The sequence below is a fragment of the Nyctereutes procyonoides genome, unplaced genomic scaffold (genome assembly GCF_905146905.1).
Source record: "Nyctereutes procyonoides isolate TBG_1078 unplaced genomic scaffold, NYPRO_anot_genome, whole genome shotgun sequence".
NCBI lineage: Eukaryota > Metazoa > Chordata > Mammalia > Carnivora > Canidae > Nyctereutes > Nyctereutes procyonoides.
This window is the reverse complement of record NW_026575051.1, coordinates 5,117,489-5,136,063: the sequence shown is the minus strand read 5'-3', so window position 1 is coordinate 5,136,063 and position 18,575 is coordinate 5,117,489. Positions and strand designations below refer to the sequence as shown.

Genomic DNA, 18,575 nt, shown 5'->3' with positions numbered 1-18,575 from the left:
GCATCATAAAATGGAATTATCTCTACAATGATTAAGTTCTCCAAACTGAAATTCAGGATACATTAATAAGGTTTTCTTCCAATTGTAAACTCACATGAAGTTTCCCAAAGTTATAAAATTAACTCACATTTTATAAAATCACTGATATGGTAAAGAAAAAATTAAAGGAAAAATATAAAATTCATTAAAAGTAGTGATTATAATATAGGATGTTGCAGTCACTCATCTACTGCTATGAATCCAGTGCCTAGGAGACAAGAGTCACTAAATAAAACTGAATGTTTTGTTACACAAACTTGCCCCTTCTTTCCCTCCAAAAAATTGGCTTATTAGATTCTTAATATATCCTAATATAATTCTGCTTAACTTCTAAAATTTATCCCACTTTATTCCACAATAGATTTAAAGCAGTCTGGAACTATATATAACTTGAAGTAACAGTGATTATGGGAAAATAAGAAATTCCATATAGGTGAGGTTAATGTACAAAGGATTATGATGAGGTCCTTCTAAATACCCATTAGAGGTGGGCCTCAAATTTGGCTCTGAGCACTAAAGCCATCACGTGACAGGAGAACACAACCAGTTAAGACATAAGTCACAAGAACCATATAATAAAAACAAACTAGGCACTCAGGAGAACTGAAGAGAGGCATAATTATTCCTGTAATAAAACAAGAGTTCCTCCTGTGTATGTTTATGAAGGAGACACTGTATAACATGGTAAAAATGTCCTAATCAACATTCTTACACAAACATAATTGTGGGTTTCAGGTGATTCTTTTCTTCAGAGCATCCATCAGCGGAGACTGTTTCATAAAACCAAAATACAGATCATTATTAGCAAAGGTGAGGAGGAGAGTACATAATAGCTTAGCATGCTGCTGCTCTCTGACAATCTAAGAGGAAATCTTAAGTGTGTTGAGAAAAAAAGATAAGCACCACGTTCCTCACATTATCCTCCAAAGACAGATTTCTATCAACTGAGCTTTTGATAAGTATCAAGACACAGAGGCTTTGTATTTCTGCTCCATGGCTGGCACCTGGCTTGCAGATTTTCTGTGCAGTGAGATAGAGACAGATCGATACACTCTAACAGTCAGGTGAGTTGCCAGGTAGAGGAAAAGAGACAACCTCTTAAGAAAGGTGAGGTGCTGCTTACCCAGGACAAGCGCTCACAACCACAGAGCATGGGAGGACAAATGATTGCACCAGGTTTTTCCTCAAAAAAGAATTTGGGTTTTCCCCAACAGAATGAAGAATGAGCAATCACCTGACAAGTCTCTGAGTAATTTGTGGGGATCAGAGACGGTTTTACAATTTCTTTCAATGGTCATAGATGACTTCTCTAATCCCCAAATGATGTTAATGAGAAAAAAAATGAACCCTCAATAATGGTTAAAACAATAAACATAATTTATTTTGGAAATTAATGGAAAATTTTAACTATATTAAAATTTGTAGTTACAATGAATTAACAAATTCTCATTAATACATCAAATTAATTAAAATATCTAAGGCGAAGAAAAAATTTGCAAAAACAGGACATCTCTTCTCCAGATCATACAATTTGAGGCTTTTTTCCAACTGAGTTCAGGTTAACTGATAAGAGCCTTTAAAATGTACCTTCTAAATAAGTAATTTATACTACTAACTTGGAACTTTCTCTTTACCTATAACACCTGATACAAATTTCAATAAATGTCATACTAAAAACATTTTTCAGCACATATCTCCCTCTACTACAGAAACCTACTTTTTCTTCCTTCTAAATCCAGACAAATGTGTAACCATAACTGTAGTTTTTAAATTTATTTTTATGGTCTACCCCTCCATTTTGGAAATAATGTCATGAAAATAAGGCAAACTTATGCAAAAACTAGAACTCGAGTTTTGATTTTAGAAACCTCAAAAAATAGTCTTCAGAGCAGCAAGGGACTTAAAACTGACTTTAAAAACTCATCATGGGCAGCCCGGGTGGCTCAGCGGTTTAGCACCGCCTTCAGCCTAGGGTGTGATCCTGGAGACCTAGGATCGAGTCCCACGTTGGGCTCCCTGCATGGAGCCTGCTTCTCCCTCTGCCTGTGTCTCTGCCCCTCTCTCTCTTTCTCTCTCTCTGTCTCAAATGAATGAATGAATGAATGAATGAATGAATGAATAAATAAATAAATAAATAAATAAATAAATAAATAAATAAAACTCATTTGAAACATTGTTAGCTTTCTTTTAATATCTTCACTAACTCTCAAATACTTTGTTTCAATGTTTACATAACACTTTTAAAGAATCACAAAATGATATGACTACTGCAATTACATATAGTATTTTTTAAATATTTATTTATTTATGAGAGTGAGTGGGAACATGAGTGGGGGGTGGGGAGAGGAAAAAGCTGGCTCCTCCTGAGTAGGGAGCCAGTCAGGAGGCTTGATCTAAAAAAAAAAAAAAAAAAAAAAAAGGCTTGATCTCAGGGCTCTGAGACAACCACCCGAGTCTAAGGCAGATGCCCAACCAACTGAGCCACCCAGGCGCCCCTATATAGTATTTTTATGTGGACTTTCGTTTCATACTTATGGGAAGAACATCAGATGTCATTAACATAACTGTTACAAGTGTGTACAATACAACCGATCCTCAACTTTTCAGTTTTTAAATATTCCTTTCAAAGAGGCTCAAAACACAAATGCATATAAAAAGCTCTAACAAGGGATCCCTGGGTGGCGCAGCGGTTTAGCGCCTGCCTTTGGCCCAGGGTGCGATCCTGGAGACCCGGGATCGAATCCCACGTCGGGCTCCCGGTGCATGGAGCCTGCTTCTCCCTCTGCCTGTGTCTCTGCCTCTCTCTCTCTCTCTCTGTGACTATCATAAATAAATAAAAATTAAAAAAATATATTTAAAAAAAAAAGCTCTAACAATAGATTAGTAGCATGGAAAAGAGAGTCATTTAATTGACTGCATATTTTGTCTTAACACAACTTAATAGTTCAATAACTTTTATGTAAATTGAATATTTTCAAGAAAATCTCAGATAGGAAAATGTATTTGTGACAGGATTAATTAGGGACTCTAGCTATATGGCTGGAATTCAAGGCACACCAACACATATGCTAGATATTTGCCATTCCGATTGATCCAATTCCTGCTGCAAAACGTCTAAGCTACTGGAGAAAAATGTTTTTCACAATTGCTTTAATTTTTATTAGCCTGATGAAAACTAAAATTCACACAATGTAGAAATTAATTTAGACATGCAATCTAAAAATCCAAACTAATTCACAATTAAAATGTGAAATGCAATTAATCTTCAATTGCTGTAAGCTCTATTTGAAAATAGAATGATTTTATATTTCTTCAGTGAAGCTTTAAAAGCCAGTGGTGTCAGTTAACATATTTCTTTGATTGCAAATGCAGTTGATACATCTGTGTCAAGAGCAATAGTTATCTCCTATTGATTACAAAAACATTACATGTGGGTTATTTTACTACATGGAATTATTTTCCCAATCTTCATTAGAATGTTGTCACCATGGGTTTATCTTCTCTACTTTTGTGTTTGAAAATTTCAATAACAAATGTTTTTGAAGTTACCATTTACTAATTTTTAACTCTTTTCAAGCAAATATGAAATAAACTAATCTTATATTCTATTGTAACTATTTATTATTACCATCAATCAACTTTGCCTTGCTGCTACAATTAAAAGGCTTATACAGTAACAATGTTTATAGGCTTCATATCCAGAAAAACACCCTACAAATATATGCTATGAACATGATGATAGATGCGTATAACAGGCATGAGTGTGTCTTCACAGTTTTTGGTTTGCTCAATCTGTGACTCCATCTTATATGACATACACATATATTTTACAGTAACATTTAGTGTATTATATATAATAAATTACCTCCAAGTTTGGTGGCTTACACAAGGTTTATCATCTCACAGTTTTTGTGAGTCAGGAATTAGGGGATAGTTGGGGCCTGGCTTACAGGATCTCATGAGGGTGCAGTCCAGATATTGGCCTTCGCCTACAGTCACCTGAAGGCTTGAGTGAGGCTGGAAGACCCACTTCTAGGGTGGCTGCCTCACATGGCTTTGGCAGGCCTCAATTCTTCGTAATGTGGGCTTCTCTGTAAGGCTGCTTTGGAATCTTCTCAACGTAGCTATTGGCTGTTCCTAAAGCAGTGGTTCTCAACAGAGGGCAGTTTTCCACCCAGTGGGTATCTGACAATGTCTGAGTCATTTTTGGCTGTTACCCCGGGGTGTGTGTTGGGAGTGGTGGCAGTAGGGGCATCTAGTGAGTAGTGGGCCAGGGTTACTGCTACACATCCTTCACAACAAAGAATTATCTGACCCAAAATGTCAATGGTGCTGAGGTTAAAAAACTTGCTCTAGAGCAAGTGATTTCAGAGAAACATTCAGAGAAAGAACAAGACAGGAGCCACATATCTTTTATGACCTATCCTCAGAAATCACACTCCATCATTACTACCAGATTCCGTATGTTAGAGAAGTGAGTCATTAGGTACAGCCTTCACTGAAGGTGAGGAATATTAGCTACACCTCTTTAAAGGAGAAGTATCAAAAAACTTACGGCCATATTTTTAAATCATTACACTTAGCAATGGTTTTTTTCTTAACAAAATGCTAGAATTTTCAAGATATCTCACATTTGGGAGTACTATTTAAGAATCTTTTTACTGCTCTAGAAAAATCACTGGAATTCCATTTAACAAAACTACTTTTGCTTCCCAGTGAATGGTCTCTGCAGTATTTTGATGACTTAATCTCAAAAAATTCCACTAAGCATAAACATATGCAGTCTGATACAGAGAAAAATAAACTAGTAGTCAAAAGATTTGAGTTCTAGTTTTGGTTCCGGCACTTCCCTGTAGGTGATCTGGGGCAAAGCTTCTATAAGCCTGTTTCCAAATAAATACAATGAGGATGTCGCCAGCTCTGCTTATCTCAATAATGCTGTTTTGAATCTCAAATAAGATAATAATGTGAAAGCACTTTAAGAACTATAAAAGGCAGGTCGTTTTAAATGTTCTAAGTTGAAATAACATGCTATTATAAAATAGTTTCAAGATCAGCTTCTAGCATGGGGTTTATCACATAGGAGATTCTCACTACATATTTTTAGATCTCTTATTCTCATATTGGAGGTTGAGTAAACCTCTGAAATAACAGTAAAATAGAGAAATTAAAATATAAATGAAGGACAAAATCCTTCATCATTTGTTGTCATGCTATGGATAACTAAAATATAATTTCCAAAAGTTAAAATGTACATTATTCAGCAATTATTAGATAGGATCTAAGACTACAATCAGCAACATAATGTAGCCAAGACTTCAGATATTGAACTAGAAAAAGAAAATCCCTTTATTATTTGTTTCCAAATTCAAACTTTGAGGGAGAGTAGAAGCTCTAAGTGATCTGCGTATCCTCAGAATCTAGCCCAGTGTTTGGAATATAACACAAGATTAATTAATACATACCAAAACAGATAGTTCTTAACCTCAAGGAGTGGAGAAATCTAGTTGGAGAGTCAGAATAAACAGACAGTCACATAAACAAATCACTAAAGACTTTTAAAAGCAACACATTTGTTTCCTCTAATCCATTCTATACGCTCCAGTCAGATCAGTTTTAAAATACTTTTCCAGGGGATCCCTGGGTGGCGCAGCAGTTTAGCGCCTGCCTTTGGCCCAGGGCGCGATCCTGGAGACCCTGGATCGAGTCCCACGTCGGGCTCTCTGTATGATGCCTGCTTCTCCCTCTGCCATTCTCTCTCTCTCTGTCTCTATGAATAAATAAATAAAATCTTTAAAAAAATAATAAAGAAAATAAAATACTTTTCCTCAATACTTTACAACCTCAAGAAACAGCTTTCCATGGCCTAGAAAAATGCAGTGCCTTAGCCCGACTCCAGACCTAGTCCTTCATTTCTGGGTATATTTAAAAACACCACAACTGATTCTGAAGCACAACCAGAATGAGAACCACAACTGGGTTCATGCTACCTGAGATATTCTTGCTGTCAGGCCAATCCAACTCACAACTAATTCTCTTGGTTGTGTTTTCTCCTGTTACCTAAAAATGTTTCCTTTCCTTCTCTCCAATTATTCTTTCAAAATAAACTTCTAATCCTTTTTCTTCCATGATACCATTTTAACTACTATAGCCCACAATGCCCCCACATGTCTATACACATCAATACCTTTTTATATAAACAATTCACTTATTTTTTCTTTTTCTTTTTTTCTTTTTCTCTCTTTCTTTCTTTCTTTCATTAGTAGGCTCCATGGAGCCCAATGTAGGGCTTGAACTCATGACCCTGAGATTAAGACCTGAGCTGAAAAAAAAAGAAAAAAAAGACTTGAGCTGAAATCAAAAGCTGGACGCTTAACCAAATGGGCCACCCAAGTGCCCCTTATGTCTATTTCTTTTAATACTGATGGCATTTAACAATGACAGATAACCAACAGATTTTCTTCACTACAGTATATTTCAAACATAAGCAAATAGATATACACATACATTTCAAACTTTCAAAATCACGCTGCCTTAAAACCTAAAGAAATCTTCAGGTAATTCACTCATCCCCTGATTGTAATTTTCATGACCACTGTCATTCATCAGTGCTAATGAAAGCTTTCTTCAAATATCACACCACTACATCTCTAAGGCTGAATCATACAAGTTTATAAGATCAATCTATTTCGGGATCCCTGGGTGGCGCAGCGGTTTGGCACCTGCCTTTGGCCCAGGGCGCGATCCTGGAGACCCGGGATCGAATCCCACATCAGGCTCCCGGTGCATGGAGCCTGCTTCTCCCTCTGCCTGTGTCTCTGCCTCTCTCTCTCTCTCTGTGACTATCATAAATAAATAAAAAAAAATCAATCTATTTCTAGAGTAGTTAGTGCTACATCTGAGATCATCCTCAAACAATTGAGGAAAAGTATGAAATGTTACATTTCAACAGACTTGAAATCCAAAGGGCTGGATATACTTGAGATAAGGTTTGGAAGTACAAATTTGGACACACAATGTATGAATGAAGCCACTGTTAAGACTGTATCATATGATGAACTGAAAAAGAATATACACACAGACAGGGCACATGGGTGGCACGGTTGGTTAAGTATCTAACTCATGGTTTCGGCTCAGGTAATGATCTCAGGGTCCTGGGATCGAGCCCTGCATCAGGCGCTGTACTCAGCATGGAGTCTGCCTGAGATTCTCTCTCTCCCTCTGCCCCTGCTGTCTCTCTTTCTCGAAAATAAATAAAATCAAGAAAGAAAAGAAGAAGAAGAACAACAACAACCACCACCACCACCACAGAAAGTATAGATTTTCTATCTTTTTGGCGGTGGAAGGTTCAAGTTATCCTATCTAGTTTTTCCTCAGGGCCAATCAATCCAAATATATATAAGACTATATAAGTAGTTCTCAACAAGGGTGATTTTGTCCCCAGGGGCATATGGCAATGTCTAGAAACATTTTTGGTTGTCACAACTGAGGTTTCTACTGGCATCTTGCAAGTAGGGTACAGGATACTGCTAAATATCCTACAATGCACAAGACAGCAAGCTCCCCACAACAAAAAAAAAAATCATCCCACTCAAAATGTCAATAGGTTGAGTAACCCTAGGTTATATTTGAAAATGTAAACACAGCTTGATATTCATAATACGGCTTTCTTAATTTGCTGTTTTCCCTTTTTGCCCCCTTTAGCATTTACATCATTTAACTTACTCAGATTGCTAATTTCAAAGCAGATCATTCAAAGCATAGGGCACTTGGCACACTAAACTAGGAACAGAAAACGAAGCAAGACAAACTTATAATATCCAAATGAGAAAATTATTAGAAATTTATCAATATAAGATGCTTAACATCAATACTTCAATTTAATATGAAAATCATTACGGAGCTGAGTTTTATTATACCAAATGAGGAAGATAACTAAGATTTTCCCAGCATTTGGTAGCCTGGAGAAGAAAATGTAAATAGAAACTTATTATGCAAAAGTCTAAATTCAAGAAAGCACAAGCTACCTAAAGCCCTAGATGGATTTGACAGAAGAGCGGGGAAAAAAGAAATATCTCTTGGGGATATTGAGAATAAAGCAATTATTTCTGGGAATAAAGTTATATCTACTACAAGGATGAGGAAATAACAAGAATTCAGTAACACTTGCATAAACCAGACACTTCAAGCTAAGCGTCACAGGACACACATGATTAAGAGCACTTAATGTGTAGGTGAAGACTATCACAGCAGAGACACCACCCCAAGTGGAAGACAGGGCTGGATTAGGGACCCTTGCCCTCACAGCTCCCTGCTTCCCCTAACACACCAGCCTCCCTGAGCCCTGGGCAGATCAAAAGAAGAAGTTCTGACCTGTTGTGGGCACATGGTAATGTCATCACTTTCTAGATCTGAATCATCAGATGGAAAGGTTTCTCTGACACAGATTTCCAATACATATCCTTGCATAAAGTTGCCCTAGATATAAAAAGTGACCAGTATGTCGACAGAGTCAAAGGAGACAAAAAAATCTAAAAGAAAATTTCAAAGGAAGCATTAGAAACATAAAGGTAGAACTAAAATGGCAAGTTAAGTGAAAGAAGGCAGAAAAGAAAAGCTATAGAGGACCTCCCTCCCCCTCCAAAGTGATCTCTGAGGAAACAAAGTAACATGTCCCTTCTAGACTGGTATTTTTCAAAAGCAGTCTGCTTTTTTTGTTTTTTTATTTTTATAAACATAACATCTAGTACAGTGCTTAATATGGCAATACTAAATTAATGAATATAAGAAAACAAAAGGGATAACTGATATGTTTTTTGCTTTTTTGGGGGGGGCATGGTTGTGTTGCATGATGCCCCCACTCTGGAGCATAAGCTTGGAAAAGTAACGAATGCATACTTGTGGGTAGACTGACAGTAAGATACACATATTCACATACCTTCCTTCATGTCACAGGCACAGTGACAATACCACCAAGGCTAGAGGTTTTGAGGAAAACAAGGAAATCTGTAACAACATCATTCAAAGTAACAGGAGCCAATGTGTTCAGGGTCTGAAGTTACTCAGACAGCAGCTAGACAAAATAAACATTTGTTCTATTACCTTTTTGTTATGTTGCCATGGGAATCTGTGTTTAGGAACACTTATTTTCCCCAACTAGATGATAGAGCAGTAAAAGGGGGGAGAGCTTCCATGAAAGAGGAGAGAAGCCTGTATCTATAAAGGCAGGGAGGACAATAAACCCTATGGGTATTTATAGGGTCACATATGTGTATAATCGTTCAATCTGTAAGACTTATTCAAGTTAACAGAGAAGTCCCTGAGGCTTCACAGCCAAAACATTAGTAACAGGTAACAATAATCAGACCTCTACTAAAATTATTATATGGGGGGGGGGGGAAGGTAAAGGAATGTAAAGCAGATACATGGCCAAATAAAACAGAAAATAAATGAAATCTTAAATGTTGAAGGAAGGTAAAAATGTCTTTTAAAATATGATCCAATCATTAGAAAAAAACCTAGAAGCCCAAAAAAGTTAGAAAACATTCAACCTGTCAGCAGGCTAATCTTTTGTCAGCAGGAGTCTAGAGCTAATCTCTTTGCTCCCTTCCTTTTGGCAACAGAAACCTGAAAAACTAAAGTAAGCCCATGTTATTTAAAGAGCTAGACTGGAATACCCTGATTTCTAGGGCCCTACAAAAGTACCAGCTCTGTTACTTTGAGTCTTCTGGAAGGAGAATTGAGTGCATGGGTTTGGGGCTGTGCACCAATTCATGGGACTCTCCCGTTCTACCCTAAACTACAATTAGCACCTCTAATGGGTAGGGAATAGAATGAAAAAATAGAGACCCCAGAGCAGAGTGATCTGTTAAAACATAAATTAGATCATGTCTCTCCTCTGGTCAGAACCCTCCGTGGCTTCCCCTCTCATGCAGAGTAAAAGGCACAGTTCTTATAAAGGCAAGTAAGGCCCTTCATTGACCTCTGCACATCTGCAGCCCCTCCACCCTCTTCTACTACTACTTGGCCCCTGGATCACTCAGTGCTAGCCAGACTGGTCTCCTAGCTATTATGGAGAAAGAGGCCTTTGCCTCAGGGCCTTTGTACTTCCTGATCCCTCAGCCTGGAATGTTTGTCCCTCCCCACCCAGGTCCAATCAGTGTTCTACATCACCTCCTGCTGGTCTTTGCTCAGCTGTCACTTCATCATTGAGGCCTACCCTGACTACCCTACTTAAAAGTGCAACACAGCCATCCCAGGATTCCCTCTCCTTTCCTTGCTTCATTTTCCCCATAGCACCAATCATCTGACATACTATAAATTTTTATTTGTTATCTATTTCTACTTTTATCCCCCTTAGAATATAGTTTCTTATGGGCAGAAACTTTTGTCTCTTTGTTCATACACCATCTCCAAAACCTCCAAAACCTGAAGAATGACTCATACATAGCAGGTCCTCAAAGTATCAGTATAATACACAGTCCTGTCCTCAAAGACAATAGCATGAGCCTAACTTTCTCTCCCTTTGCTTCCACATTACGTACAATACTTTATTTTTTTTAAAAGATTTTATTTATTTATTCATGAAAGACAGAGAGAGAGAGGCAGAGACACAGGCAGAGGGAGAAACAGGCTCCATGCAGGGAACCCGACGTGGGATTCGATCCCAGGACTCCAGGATCATGCCCTGGGCCCAAGGCAGGCGCCAAACCGCTGAGCCACCCAGGGATCCCTACTTACAATACTTTAAAGTTCAGATAATGGTGTTAAAATCTAGCCATTTGTCCCAAATCAAAACTTAGGGGTCATCCTAGATTCCTCTCTTTTGTGTACTTTCTCCCCTGACCTTCAGTCTAGGAGCCAAGATGTCAGAATATGGGACCTATTTATCAAAAGTGCAGAATTTATAGACCATGATTTTCCTCTTTCCTGGAATAAACTCTTAACAGGCTGAAATGCTGGAAAAGTGGTTCATTTTATAAATCTTTAACACACATGCACTTAATTTATGCACACCCTGTGCAAAGACAAACTTCTAAATACTGACAGCTTTATTTACATAAACATTTCAAGTTTAAAGAGTTCTTTTTTTTTTCTTCTGTGCATTGACTTCCAAGTACATAGCGACCATGAGACAAAATCCCTAGGTTCTGAAGTCAGGGAAACCCACTTTACAATGAAGTTTTTATTAAACATTACAGTACTGATACCTCCTGGATAGGAACAAATCAATATCGAATTTCACAGTAAAGAGCAAAAATCTAATGTATTTTTCAAAGGCCTGGAAAGGCAGTTATTTTCATTAATATCCTATACTTACATAATACAAGCATGTATAGATAGTCCCAACTCTACTAAATACAGATTAAAGAATTTCAAACCACCAGGATTCACAAATTCAGGAATTAAGTATTTGTACTTCCTAATAATTACTTGGGAAAAGAATCTGATCTGCGCAATGAGTTCATTTTTTGGTCTATCAATTCTGAGGAAGAGGTGTGACTTTAATAAGTTACGTCATTACCCCACAGATAAGCTAGGCAATGACACTAGTGGGATTGGTTCTGTACAGTCACAGCTCTATTGCAAGTGACCCAGCAACCTCTTCACAAAAAGTGGGAGAAGGAACAAACAGTAAAAAAGAAGGCACTATCACACAAACTCAGCAGCCTATAGGTAGAGAAAAGATGACTTGTAAAGTGTTGAAAACCTAAAACCAAATCCAGAGTACCACTGACGAATAAGCCATTCTTTCAATGAATGAGTCCAGTTCTTCACCTATATAACTGGGTTAATAAGAGAGTCAGTGAATTTAAAAAAAAAAAAAAAAGAGAGAGAGAGAGTCAGTGAAGACTGAATGATAATGCTTTCAATGAAAATATTTTATAGTATAAAATCCCATAAAAATGCCAATTTATACTAAACTGAGTGATCTAGCCCAGTGAATTCCTCTACCTTTGAATTCAAAGTCTCAAGGGCTCACTCAGCGCCATCTGCACCATTGCCCATGAAAGGCAAAGTCAACAGACACATCATCTCTGAGGCTGAGTTAGAGAGAAATCAAAAACAGAGTACTCTTCAATATCAAGAAATTAAGCTGGCAGAACTGAAAAGCCAGAGGTTCAGGATACCCTCATTTTAAAATGGGAGCCAGAAGAAAAGCATCAGAATCCATCAAAATGGGATTCAATTAGAAAAATTACTCTTTAACAAATTTGACTGAATTATTTTTTTTAATTCTTTATGTTTATATATCAATAACATAAATATTTGCTATTATCTTTAAATATCTATTTGTTGTTGGTACTGGCAACATGCAGTGAACCATCTTGCTTTCGGTTACGAAGAAAAGCAAATGGGAAGAAAGTTCAGTAAGGGCCTACTATTGTCACCAGAAAAGTAAAGGGCAGGCCCCTCATACTGATTAGGAGTCAAGAAAGTCATCTTTGCATAGTCAATAATGATGTATTTTCATTTATCTGTGCCCTGGCTCATCCTAAAAGAAAAAAATAAAAGATTTAAAACAGTGAATGGCTACTAACACTAAAACTTAGCTTTGTTTATTATATTCATGTAAATACAGTCTTTTTCACAGAGCATTTAGGAAGCTGGATTTGATTTCTTAGTAAGTTTTGCCATCCTCTCACTAAAAAATCTTGCATAGGCTAAATACATTCGTGATAAATATAAACTACACAGCAAAATGCCTAGAACAGTAAGCAATCCATAAAATGTAGTTTTTTTATTCACATTAGACTTAGCTTGACGAGGGAATGGATTATCTCACTGTCTTGCTCAGCACTCTATCTCATGAAACCTAGCCCATTATCTAGTCCATAGCTGGTATTCAGTGTTGTTGAATCAACAAAGGACTATGACTTAAGAGTATTTTTTATTTTATGGCTACCTATTTTATGGCTACCAGGGCCCCACCTCCTCTAATCAACAGCAAGGGTCTGCAAAAACCATACCCAGAGGAAAGGCATTTAAGTTCCTGTTTATATTTCCTTAAACTCACCACAAAGAGTCCCTCCTTCTGTCCCAAAACCAGAAAATCAATGCTTTGCAACAAAGTATTCTTAAACAATTTTGCTTCATTTCCCCTCACAGGCAATGCAACAAAGTTCCTTAAAACTGCAAGACTTATTTAGTTCCCTTTACCTTTTAAAAAAGAAAGGTATATTATAAAACCTTATCAATTTTTTAAAAAATTGAAAAATTAAAAAAATAAAATAAAACCTTATCAATTTTCAATTTCTAGTCTGATTCCTTGATCTTTTTTTTTTTTTTTAAAAAAGGTTTTTTATTTATTTATTTACGATAGTCACAGAGAGAGAGAGAGAGAGGCAGAGACACAGGCAGAGGGAGAAGCAGGCTCCATGCACCAGGAGCCCGACGTGGGACTCGATCCCGGGTCTCCAGGATCGCGCCCTGGGCCAAAGGCAGGCGCCAAACCGCTGCGCCACCCAGGGATCCCTGATTCCTTGATCTTGAACTCACAGCATACAGGCTGCTGCTTGCCTTTTTACTGTAGACTTAGTGAAAATTAAAATGAGAAAATAGGTTTAACATAAAAAACTTTTAATATACATCAAAGTATATCACACTTAGGAGCAATCAAATTAGGAAACTGACACATATTTGCGTGAGGTTGCATTCCTTAAAATGCTTTCAGAGATTCTTTTTCGGAACAGACTTCAGATCCAGTTCTACAAGTCACACAAGAAATTCTGTCATTACTTTATAGTTATAACTCCTATTTGACCTAAAACAAGACCAACCTGAATGCCTAATCTTTCTCGCCAGACTTGAGTACAAATTCTCTAAATTATTTGAATTCAGCTTGATTTTCTTATTCCCTAAAATCAAATCTGTTCTTAAAGGATGATGGCAGTGAAAAACAACACAGGCTCCAGAATGCTGTTAAGAAAAATTAAAAAAAAAAAAAAAAAAAAAAAAGTTTGCTGCAACACCCAAAACACTGCTAAGAATCTGAAAGAACTGAAAGAATAACTTCAAATAATTCTGAATGAGATGCCACTTACTTATGTATATCTAAATTCTGATATTTTCAATCCAAAATCAATTACATTTGCCATAGTCAACTGACACACATAAGATGCATTTTCTTCCACCAATATACCATATGTCACACTTTAAATCCCTCAGCAGAAATACTACTAAAAACAAGTGAATGGGCTCTGCCTCCTTGTAAAGACACATAAGAAACTTAACAGGGGCTGTCTCAGAGGAAAGGAATAGCACAGTTGGAGAACAAGAAAGGAAAGGATACCTTTCGTTAAATATCCTTTTACGCCTTTTGAATTTTATACAATGTGTATATAATTTTATACATATTTTTTAAAATATGTTTAACAAAATTACTTCCAAGTGTCAGATATTTCTGGCTTCTGTAAGCCAAAAAAGTATAGTACTAAGGAAATGTAAAGGTCATTTTAATGATACTTCACTCTAAATCTGAATCTGCAGTTCCAGGACAGAGCTATTCATACCAACAGTAGGACAACAACTTGCAAGCAGTTGTTTTCAGGTTCACTAAACTCCCCATAGTTGAGCTATTCTGCTGTATCATTACATTAAAGTTTAAACATCATTGGAAACAGAAACTTGATACTACAAAAATTAATGTCAATTATGACATAACAGAATGAAAAAGAGTGGTAAAATAATAAGCTATTAAAGGAGCCATTATCCAAATATATCTCTGAAAATTTGCAAATCAATCACACATATAGATGGATACAGTAAAATGTTGCAAATTCCCTTAAAACGTAAACTGCCATATTATAAAAATGAGGAAAAGATGTCAAGCACGGGACCATCAGCAATATGAACTCACGCAGCTTGAACTAGAAAATGCAATATGATCTGTTGCTTGACACAATTGCACAATCTCAATTACCCAGAAGATTCTAGCAAACAGGAAATTCATTATGTGACTTTAAGAAACACAAGAATTATAAAGATTAACACATCCAAAAGTCTGGAATTCGTTTCCCCACCCCACCCCCACCCCCCCCAAAAAAAAATCTTATGGAGCCCTTTACAAATGATTCACATGAATACAGGAATTAGTTTCAGATCAGCAGCTCTCAAGTTACAGTAACTCTGGAATATGGTGTGTACTACCTAAACTAGTGAAATATTTTAGATCCAAGAATTTTACTGGATCGATCTAATTTAAACACAGTGTGAATTAAAGCTGAGAAGTGTCTCTCCCTTCCTTTGCTATATATTCCCTCTCCTTATGAAAACCATCGTGTACCTCAGGCTACAAATGTAGATCAGTTGCCTGCGAACTCTCTAAAGAACTTTAAAAACACAATATTCACAAGATGTACTGCAATCAAGAAATACTTACAGTCCCTCCCCAGATTGCTCATGATTTTTTGATCTTGAGCGCGTCCAACGGATCTGAATCTCACTTGCTCCAAGTGAAAAAACTGTTTTTGCCAAACAATACTTAAATGAGCAGTGGTATGTGACTAATCGGTGAAGCCGCCAGTTTCTCAAGCTGCAGTGTTCTTGCAGGCACTACCACCCACCCCCACTCGGCGAAAAGGAAATACGCTTTCAACAGAATCGGAAACACACAACTCAAGCTGGCACTAGGCTGGCCGAGATAAAGTCGGTATTTTCGGTTCTTTGGGTCGCTGCTAATGCAAGTGCGAATTCGAAAAGAATGCCTCTCGAAATGAGATTTCGAAAGAGGTCTGCAAAAAAAAAAAAAAAGAAAAAAAAAAAAAAAGCCAGGGCAGAAAGCCCTTGGTCGTCAGTTTTGTTCGGACGCTCGCAGTCTCCCGTAGAGCTTCGCCCTTCTGCTTCTCCCCGCAGCCCCCCGGGCTTGTCTGCTTGGAGGGCAGGCTCCCGCGCGCCCAGAGTGGCTGCACCTCCGCAGAGGCTCCTTCGGCTCGAGGCTGGCAGGGAGACACCCCCACCCCCGGAGAGACACCCCGGCCTCTGTGCCAGCCCCCCTCCCCGAGCAGCACCCCCCCCCAAGAAGGGCTTGCGCAGGGTGCGAGGCAGGGCCGAGCTCCAGCACCACCGCCCACCGCGGACCTGCATCCTGCACGCAGCCGACCACCTCCCTAGGGGTGCAGAGTGAGGGGTGCAGAGGGGTCCCGGGCGTGCAGCGCAGGGGTCGAATGGGCAACGATGCCCTCCCCCAAAGAAAATTCCTACCGCTTGGTGCATCGCTGAGCTGTGTGGGCAGGCCTGGCTCTGGGGTACTGAGGGCCACCAAGCCCACCGCAGACCCAAGCCCGGTGACACTCACCACACGGAGCCATAGGCACCGGAGCCCACCGGGGACAGGTTCTGGTAACGCTCGGGCACCTCCCAGATTGTCTTATTCAGCTCCTGCCGGTAGAACGTGGGCCTCTCCTGAGACATCTTCCAGCGGCGGCCGCGGGGCTAGGAGGTGGCCCTGAGGGGCCCCGCCTGCGCCCGCACCCGCTCCCGGGCCCTCGTCGCCCGCCCGGCCCGGCGGGGACCCGGAGCTGGCAGTCGGCGCAGGTGCGGCAGACGCGACCCCGCCGACTCCCGCGCGCGCGCGCGGCCCCTGTCAGCCGCAGCTGCCGGACGCGCCTCAGCGACGCGGGCGAGCCCCGTGAAGGGCAAGGGCAGGCTGCGGGGCTCGGGGCTGCGCCCACCACGCTCTCCCTGCACCCTCCCCCCGACCGGGCCGACTCCGGGCTGCGCCGCGGAACTGCGGCTCCAGCTGCAGCGCCCGCTCAAGTTCCAGTGATCGCCGCTCCAGAGCCAGCGAACAGGAGTCTCTTGCCGTGCTCTCGCGAGACCAGCTCCCGGGACTCTCCGCGAGCCGAGATTTTACCCAATATGGAACCTGCCCACGGGAGGGGGTGGACTACCGGAGGGGATGGGAGGAGCACTTCTCGCGAGAAAAGAGCAACAGCTGGAGACCAGAGGCAGGAACTCTCGGGGACTGTTCTTAAGGGCGCGAAGGCGGACCCGGGGAAGGGAGGGACAGGCAGGCAACGTACGCCGCGGGCGCCCCACCGTGGTCGGCGGGGCAAACGCCCGGCTCCGTGGCGGGAGGCGACCGCGACTAATAGGGCGTCGGGAAAAGAGCCAAAAGATCTTTGAACTGCCGGTAGTCACCAGCAGCCGAGCATCTGCTCAGCAGAACCTCCAACTTCCAAGAAATACTCACATTTGGAAAAGGAAGGTTCCAGCCAGAAAGCCGTTGTGTTCCATCTGTTCGGGGACATATGGCTTAATCTTCGGAACTGTGACGAACCCTATCCCGAAAGCAAATATTAGCTCCACGTTAAGTCTGAGGTTTTCCACCCAAACTCTCCTAACGGTCTTTAAACGTTTATGTGCAGAAGAATCACTTGGAGTGTCTAAAAAATAAAAATAAAAAAAAAAGAAGCCAAGTCCCAGGACCCACAGGGAGTCTAAGTGGATAGGTCGGTGATAGGCGCCAAGAACGCGCATTTTTATAATATGCTCCAGGCAGTTCTGATTCAGGAAAGTCTCCCGCATCCCCCTTGGAGAAGGATTTTTGAAAAGAGTACTTCTGAGGGTTTGAAACTGAATCCTGCTCTGAAGCTTCCTGCTCAAAAGCTTTAAGCATTTGATTCTTGGTTAAGGAGAGCAAGGCAGAGGGTGTCCTGTTAGGCAAGTCAATTGACCTCTCTTAGACTCTAGTTCCAGCTTCTGCAGAAGTAATTCCTGCCTTACATCCGCGCCTAATAGGGTTAGTGTAAAGCTGAACAAGATAGTGTGAGTGAGCAAGATACTATATAACCATACCTACAGCCACTGTACCCAACTTATTCCTTTGTTAAAGTTTGTTACAATGTCTCTTAGAAGTAACTGGGTCCAAGCCAGGACACTTCTCAACCCTTCCCATGATCATTCTCTTTCGTGTCGTGCATCCTTTGGAATGCTCAGATTTTGCATATCGTGTCCCAGCACCTAGCACAGTGCCTAGAATATAATAGGTACCCCATAAATATTTATTGAACAAATTATGAATAATGACCATGATCTCAACTTGGGAGGTAGTGCAGGATCCTCAGTTCTCCTCAAGGAAAAACAAAAATAAAAACCAGAGTCATGGGTCATTCCTGGAAAGCTTTTCTTGGAGGATCCGATGTGGCTTAGTCTGGATTCCCTCGCCTATGAAGACATGCTGCTTGAAAATGTTCCAAGGCTACCTGCAGGCTAGGGAGCCCTCCAAGAAGTAATGAAGGTTGAAGGAAGAGGCGAGAAGCAAAAATGTGATTGGTAAGAAATGGCGGGTGGGAGTGGGGAATCAAGGTGATGAGTGGATAGATACAAGGGAGGAAACTCGGAAGTAGGAATGAACTTAGGGAATTCATGATTATCCACCAAATTGGGATAGTGAAGTGGGAGTGACAGAAAGGGTAAAAATGAACTAAACAGTACATTCAGTCACTCTTTCAACAAACATGTACCGAATGCCTACTCTGTGCCAGGCACTTCTGATTGATAAAAGGCAATTTAAAAATAGACACAGTTCGGTA

At 39.9% G+C, this 18,575-nt stretch overlaps 1 protein-coding gene across 3 annotated transcripts in view; it reads right to left on the bottom strand.

The window, feature by feature from the left end:
• The window catches only part of MAPK14 (mitogen-activated protein kinase 14), an 81,584-nt gene extending 64,725 nt beyond the window's left edge, over positions 1-16,859 (bottom strand). The window contains exon 1 of one of the 3 annotated variants that reach the window (XM_055330559.1): positions 16,337-16,859. In XM_055330559.1, the coding sequence (XP_055186534.1) occupies positions 16,337-16,452 (116 nt within the window). In that variant the 5' untranslated portion in view covers positions 16,453-16,859. The remainder of the gene's footprint in view (positions 1-16,336) is intronic. The other 2 variants (XM_055330558.1, XM_055330557.1) reach the window with 2 other exon arrangements.
• Between the last annotated feature and the right edge of the window lie 1,716 nt (positions 16,860-18,575).